An 8,407-nucleotide genomic window follows, 5' to 3' on the forward strand; every position below is an offset into this window, starting at 1 on the left:
TTCTTATACTACATGTTTGTAAAATAGAGACTATACATATCAGTAAAGATGTCATCTTAAAAATGAGACATTATTGTTATGACACTTGTAACAATATATATTTGAAATTAATAATTTGTAATAAAATACATTTAACAAATAATATTGATTGTATTACATAACTTAATTTAACTCATAATGTATTTGATAGGAATATTTTGAGTATATTATGTACTTAGATTGGTAACAAAGTAGTATATCATATTGGTAATACTAAACAGTAGATATTTTTTTATTTTGGGATTACACATATAAAATAAATAGTAAACATAAAAAACATAAATTACAATTAAAAAAATTCTTATACACACATATTAGTGTGTACAAAATAAGTGATACTTTAATCCTATACACCAAAACTTATTTGACCATACATTATACAAAAAAATTGAGATTACAAGTAGTAGGCCTTACAACCACCTAAATATAATTAAGAACAACTGATTCATGATATTGAAAACTAAAAATTGTAACTACAAAATAATTTGAATTGTTTTCATTAAAAAAATATATTATTTTTTATTGGCATAATTACATTTATTTAATATTTTTCTGATACTATTTAAATATTATGTAAAAATATTGATTGACAACTAAAAACCATAGAGTATATTATAACTCTACGATTTAAACACTTTTAAATTAAATTTTAAGTTTTGAAAAAATACAAAAATTGTATACTATTTAAATATATTTGTACAAGTTAATTACTTCTAGACAAATATATATATATAAAAAAAAATAATAATAAAAGGGGCCCGAATATTTTTCAATAATTCATCATAATTCTTCATTAATCAAATATTAAAAAATAAAAACATTACTGTCTAATATTTATAATATAAAATAAATAAATTTAGTTTGGTTCAACATATGTCTCAATATATATTAAGGATTTTGATTCTAAGCCTTACTTAAAATTGTTATATTATTCTGTAAGTACTACCAACATACTAGTAGAATCCAATTCGACCTAACAGTAATGTTAAGCTACATAATGCTGTAATAGAGATCGTTGCATGTAACGAAACACCTGAAGATTTTTTACGTGTTTGTGCGCTCTGGAATTTTGAGCATGGTGTTGATCGACGCACAAACTCGAACAATGACTCAATGATGTTAGCAGGAGTTGGTTCTCCGCATTTTTCTAACTCAGCGATGACACATACTTGTAATTCAGACATACTCCTATGGAATAAAAATACCATTAGTTCATAATTAAACAACAATTATATTAATTAAGATACATACTTGCATTGGTCTTCTTCAAATTTGAATGCTGGCAAGCTAGACAAGCTTGGTTCACCATTAGGCATATACTTACTAAATGATGTATTTAGACAGTGTTGTATAGCTTCTTTTTTATCCATTAAACAATCTGGACCGCCCTCTGAATAAAATACTAAATAAAAAGAATTATAAAACACATTATTGTTTAAATTAAAATAATTACTATTCAGTTCATATTTATAAAATAATTCATGTAGTACGTAAAAAAGTAAATACAAATGTTTAAAAATATATCATATAAATAACTTTATCTTACATGCTATGCGATCACCCTCATCATGGCATACAAATGATAATAATGCTTCTGTGACACTCTGAAGAATTTTTTTGCTATCTTTTTCACCTTCATCCAAGCATACATCTATAGTAGATGTGAAGTTCAAAACACAATCCTTAAAATCTGGTGACTTTCTAAAATATTAATATTAATTTATTAGTTTGTATTAATTTTTAGTTTATTTTTTTTTCACTCACTTGCAGTATTTCTTAAATACCATATCGAGATCACCTTTAGGTTTAGCTTCATTAATCTCTTTTTTTATTTCTGCAATATCAACCAAAGATTTTACGCAAACTTCAAAATCTTTCTTTGCCTCCTAAAAACAAAAATTAAATTATTTAAAATATTAATATGTAAATATTATGAAAAGTGAAAACTTTTAAATAATATTAAGTACATAAATGAATAATAATAATAGAAAATATAATTATAAATATATAAACATATATTTATAAAATTATTGTTATTATTTTATGTTTTAAGTCTACCATAATGATGTATGTAACCACAAAAACAACAATAAATCAATTTATTGTTTATCATACTGTAATTATATATATTTATATATATTATATATTTAATACTGCAATAGTAAATTCAGAATTGTCTTGTATATTTTCTTACCCAATATAGGTAAATTATAATTTCAGTATATACAAGCAAATAATAATACTATACAAGTTATAAAAATATTTATTGTTTACTTCAAAAATTTTAAATCTCATGCAATAATATTGATAAAAATACAATTATAACAAGATATTTTATAGTTTTGTCATAAGTATTGTTTTTTAATAGTTATAAGTTCAAAGTTGGCATTTTAGTCAGGTATGCAGTATTTGTAATTTTATGTATTTATTGATAACCTTCATAGGAAAAAGGTATTTAAGTATTTGAAAATATAATATATAATTCTCGATAGTTACCTACCTATTAAAAATATAAAATAATAAGCAAAACCACTATCTAATATTCACATACATCATTATAAGTATAAAACATATGATTTTGATTCTGTAAACTTTATTGTGATAGATAGTAAAATAAATCTTTTTAAAAATTAACAATCAACCAATAATTTACAGAAGATAAAATTTATGGTATCTACATTTAAACACATAATTTCCTTATTTTTTGAAAAACTCTGACTTGGTGGTAAATAAAGCTCGGAAAAAAAATATTTACAGTGAAATTTACAAAAAAAAAAAATATTACATTTTTAAGCTAAGAAAAACTTAAAAATTCAGAGTTTCTTTTATACGGCTATATCATATAGGTTATGATATCCATCAATAGACATAGGTAATAATATATGGATTTTACATTTTTTTTAATCAAAGTTTATGATCATTTAATCTATATTTACTAAAAAATGAAAAAATAAACACATCAAAAATAATAAATAGGTAGCTAGTACTTTAAATTAAACCATGATATTTGTTAAGTTTAAGTAATTCACAGCTTAATTGAATTTATTAAATGTTATACTTTATAATTGGACTACAAATAAGTTATAATTCTAGTTAAATTAATATAATAGAATCCAAAGTGATTCAGTTCTACTTTAATCATCTTAATGTTAACTTGTTTAAAAATATGATGGCAAAGAGTCCAATGGGAATACGCAAGAGAATTGATTTTTAACGGGCTTCAGTGCGTTATTTCACTGCACAGAATAATATGTATTAAATATTGTTCTAACACTGACAATAGTTTCCTATGTCTGATGATTTAAGCAATTTTAGTTTATATAATATTATGCTCAAGAAAATTTCAATAAAATATTTTTATTTAACATTTTGTAAAGAAAAATCAATTTATAAGTAATATAAACATAATGTATATCTATACTAACTGATTAAATACATATTTAACAATATTTAATTAATGTTACATTTGTATTTTATTAACCATATCATTGACATTTACATTTTCAATGTTATTGTCATGTTTGAAAATTAACATAAACATATTAATATATATGCATATTTTTATTATTTAAAACAAAATATAAATCATGAAATAGTCTTCAAATATAATAATATGGCATTGATAATGGTATTATACAATTGTATCTTTAATATGTTTTCCAGTTCAATTAATAGAATTGAAGGTCTAAAACACATATTACTTATTTAACTCTATATTATAACAGTATAACTCCGAGTATAACCTTCATGTGTTTATTATTTAGTTTTTTGTATTTATAGTTATAATTTTAATATTGCATAATACAAAATTACATAAACACAGAAATCTTAGGATGTGTAAACATAATTGACCCATCTCATTAAAATATATGTGTACAATACTTGAGCAATTAAACAAAATGTTATTAACGGACTAATGTAGCAATGTGTTGTGTACTTCGAACTTAGTAACTAGATTATATAGGTACATATAATGTAAGTAGCAATATATATATTATATGTTCTAATAGTTATAGGGTATTTTATAATATATCCTAGTCTATAATCATAAATCATATTAAACTACTTAATTGAAACACATAATGTATTTAAAAAAAATGCTTATTTTTGTATTAAAGCTATAAAACACATTAATAGAAGTTCTCATTAACCTACAAACATGTTAAATAACCAATTGGTACACAAAATAGTAATTCAAAGTTAATGAAATCATATAGCATAAATTATAATTTTACTAAAGAATGGAAATAGTTCAAACACAGTCATAAATAATGTATAAATATCCAATTCACAAAAAAAATAAGTATTCATGCCTCATGGATAACACTTGATAAATTTCTCATCCCACTAAAGACCCAACAGTCTCAAAAGTAATTGATGTCATGACTTACCAACAGTAAAATGTTACTAATGAAAGTGTTGCTAAAGACAAACAACAAAATGTGCTTATCACACAAAAACAATTATGTAGATCATAATAATGTTAGCTAAGAAAAAAATTGTGTAGTATATGATTTAGTTTTTTCCCACTGTTTATGAATTATTATGTATGTTAAATCGAATAATTTATTTACTATTCAATAACCTATGTTCATTGTTCGTATATAAACAGAAACATCACATAATATGAGTAATGGCAACGAATTAATAAACATGGTATCTGCTGAGTTATGCACTTTAAACTATGATAAAATATAGGTAATGCAAAATATGTCTTAAAGCTATAAGGAATGAAATTGCATAAAAGTATACTCGAGTACCTGACTATTATGTCTAAAATCTATTACTAGGTACAGCAATAGGTAATTTAGTTAACAGCATGATCAGTGATAACTATATTAAGTCTTTACACTAGCAGACATTTATATTATGTTTTTATGTTGTTAGAATGAAGGCCACAAATAATAATTTGAGTAAAAATTGTTGAAAATCATCAAGGTTATTATAGAATATACTACCTATCTTTATATGTAAATATACCTAATATAACATTGTAATTTTAGATTCTAAGCAAAGTAATGAATGAATTGGTTTTACAATTAAGTGAAAATAATGATTTTGGTTACTTTGTAATTATTTAAAAATCATTAATAGAAAGGACTTATTGGCTAAATATTATCAAATATTTTTCTGTTTTTAATAAAATGTTTTGAATATTAGATTAATTTTAAACTTTTTACCTATATAATAAACATTTATATGTAGGTATAGCGTACTGCAGTACCTATGTTGGAATTGACTTATAAAATAGGTGAATACAATAGTATATGATATAAATATGCCATGTTCTTGTTGAAAATTATTTCAACATACCATATTATTAAGAGTATTATAAATAAATTATAAAATATTCTTAGAAGTAAATCCTGACATACCAACCATGCCTTCAGCAAATAGTTTTTTTTATGTAACGATTCATAGTAATCTATTTAATGATAAAGTATACAAGAAAACCTTCTATAAATCAAAGCGATTTATACATTTTTTTCTTATATATTTGCACATAGTAAGTACATACTTAATAGTAGTAACTAAAATAATAGATATAATTTAAGGAAAAAGAAAATGATTGAATTAGTTAAGGAAAACTAAACATGAAATATATTATAGGTATAGGTACATCCAGATACATCTAGAAATACTTCACTCATTACAAAAAATAGAATGTCATATTTATATTCAATTTATATTTAAATAAAACATTAAAAATTAAAATTAACATTTATAACATTGGGCTCAGAATCACTAAATGGAATTTATAGGAGGTAACAGTAAAACAGCTGTAAATTATTTTTTTTAAATAACTACCTAGGTACTCTAAATTTTTAAGACACATATTATTTTATTCTTAATCATTTTCAAAAATTAGTTATGTTCCTTACTCTTAGTACAATAATACAGGGTATTGATTCTAATTTCAACTTTAAATAAGTGAGTGCTTTATCATGATAATTTTTGTATACCTTTATACATGCACAATTCACTTAGCACTTATGTTATATAAAAACATAATTTAATATCTAATATTCTAATATAACTTTTTATAAATGATTTTTACCAATAAATGCATTTTAATTTATAGCTATACACCTGTACAAATTGATTTTAATATTTTACAATGTGTTTTTTTTTTTTTTTTTTAGTCAGTTAACCGTCACTCACCACTGGGAACATAAATGCTTCGATTTAAAATTTTGAGCATGGTCTGTAATAATAAATTGGATCTAATAGGTACTTTGGAGAATCATAAGTAAAAGATTAGTATTTTAAAATACCTGAAAAAAAATATTGGATACAATGATATATACAAGACCCTCGACAAGACCTGACAATATTTCAGTTAGTTGCCTTTTTTTTTTATCAAGATATTATTATTTTATTGTGGATAAAACGTTTTTTCACTGAATCGAAAAGTTTGAAAATTTAATACAAAATTTCTCATAAGTAATCAAATTAAAAATTCTAAAAAATATTTTTAGCACATTATTTTTTTTTGTAAGTAGACATTTTAAGTTCACATTTAGACAAAATTAAATAATTAAACAGATTAAGATTTTAATATTATTTTTGACCATTTGACCTATACTAAGTAATTAGTTTATAGGCTGACAAACATACTTTCGATCAGAATCATTTTTAAAATGTAATGATTTATTCAATACCTACTGTACCTACAGCAAAGCGGTAACCTACTTTCTTTCTTTTTAATTTTGAAAATATTTAATGTTAATAATCAACTAAACATACCTATCATTAATATTCAAGAATATCTAATCAACAAAATTAAGTATCTACCTAGATTTCAAGTCTTATCACATCTATTTTCTTAAACTTTTTAATAGATACCTATAATGTAAATATGTTAGTATTTTAATTATTTATACGTTTAATTAGGTAGGTACATTTAGTAATGTTAAGACTTTTTTTTTAAATTTACATAAGTACATAATATATTATTAGGTGTATGCAATAGGTTATAAGGTCATTATACAGTAGGGCCCAAACACATTTAATTTTATTGCATTTTAAACAAAATAAGAATAAATTTAAATTTAAAAATGTTAAAAAGATTTATAAATTAAATGAAAAATTGTTTATTAAGGTACATCAAGTCATTAATACAGGTATATTGATTATAGGGGTTATCAACTTTTAAATTATAACCCAATGTTAATGTAAGTGAGATAATCTAGGTTGTTACAATCTTTACAAAATGAATAAAAAGAAGTAGGTAATTACCTAGTAAAACATATTTATAATAGTTTTAAAATGAATGTGAATATTTCAATAATAGTTAACACTTCGCAAAATATTCTGATACAGAACACATAACTCAATTTATTCATTTCAACATTTCTAATAATTAGGTACCTAGATATTTTAATGTTTCTATTTTAAGACAGATTGAATTAAAAGTAAAAAAATAAAAATACTAAATGACTTACCACAGTCATTTCATAAGAGTCATTGGATTGGCTATTTTTTAAACATTTTTCTCTCAACACTCTTTCACCTTCGTCTAAGGCCGGTATTGACTCGTTAAACTGTTCCAAATTGGGTAAACCCGGTGCAAGCGAGCCAAACTTCTTTTTTACAGTGTCTTGTAAGTCATTTAAGTCGGTATCTCCTTCGATTCCACTGACACCCCAGTTAACGTTGTTGCCAATAACTGAAACACACAAACGTATGGGGTATAACACGACGGGGATATTGGAAAGCGAGTAGGCACAACACAATATTATTATATAAGCATGTGTCCATGACAGTAGGGCACAAACACTCACCCAGACAGGCAAATAGCGCTGGCAAAACGAATTTGTTCATGTTTTGTTCGGCGGTGGTGATTAACTTAAAAAATTTAAAAGTGAAAAATCGTGTTTATTCTAAATAAAGGCGACGGTGGCTGTGATACACTCGCATAATACGACGAGGAATCGGATTGAACAGAAAAAAAAAGAAACGATGTCACGACAATGAAATGCGAAAGCGGACGTGCACGTAACGAGCGACGAAGATTGTGACGAGACGTTAGAGTAGGTACTGACGAGCGTTCGGCCGTTCAGCGTTGTCCGCGACTCGCTACGACCGACGGTGGATAGCAGAGGGAAAGGACACGGTCGGCAACCGTAGTCGAATGGAAAGCTACGGGTAAAAAATATATTTAATATAGTAGATATGTACACGAAACTGCATTATTATTATTACAACAATAATCACAAGGTGAACCGGAAACCGCCGCCGTCGATAACAAACCGATTCGTGTGCGTCAAAAAGGTTTCAAGGAGTGGGGGACACGGACCGTGTGTGTAATAATAAATGCTATTATGAATAATAGGAGAAAAGGAGAAAAACTACGTTATTACAAGAC

At 24.6% G+C, this 8,407-nt stretch overlaps 1 protein-coding gene across 1 annotated transcript; it reads right to left on the reverse strand.

Annotated features, from left to right (window-relative positions):
• Positions 1-243: 243 nt before the first annotated feature.
• LOC114120456 (27 kDa hemolymph protein-like) lies at positions 244-8,407 on the reverse strand. The gene is made up of 6 exons (XM_027982364.2): positions 7,824-8,407; positions 7,485-7,708; positions 1,804-1,925; positions 1,586-1,740; positions 1,291-1,441; positions 244-1,227 (listed from the first exon to the last, which is right to left on the reverse strand). The coding sequence occupies exons 1-6, from the start codon at positions 7,861-7,863 to the stop codon at positions 993-995; spliced, it is 927 nt and encodes a 308-aa protein (XP_027838165.1). The 5' UTR covers positions 7,864-8,407; the 3' UTR covers positions 244-992.

This window comes from Aphis gossypii, chromosome 2, assembly GCF_020184175.1.
Source record: "Aphis gossypii isolate Hap1 chromosome 2, ASM2018417v2, whole genome shotgun sequence".
Classification (NCBI taxonomy): Eukaryota; Metazoa; Arthropoda; class Insecta; order Hemiptera; family Aphididae; genus Aphis; species Aphis gossypii.

Bases quoted from the DNA above. Each gene is read 5' to 3' on its own strand.
- LOC114120456 (XM_027982364.2), bottom strand. From the start codon at position 7,863: ATGAACAAATTCGTTTTGCCAGCGCTATTTGCCTGTCTGG. The intron at 1,926-7,484 runs GTAAGTCATTTA...TTTTGTTTTTAG, and splicing joins ACTCTTATGAAATGACTGTG to GAGGCAAAGAAAGATTTTGA. The intron at 1,741-1,803 runs GTGAGTGAAAAA...TTAATATTTTAG, and splicing joins GTATTTAAGAAATACTGCAA to AAAGTCACCAGATTTTAAGG.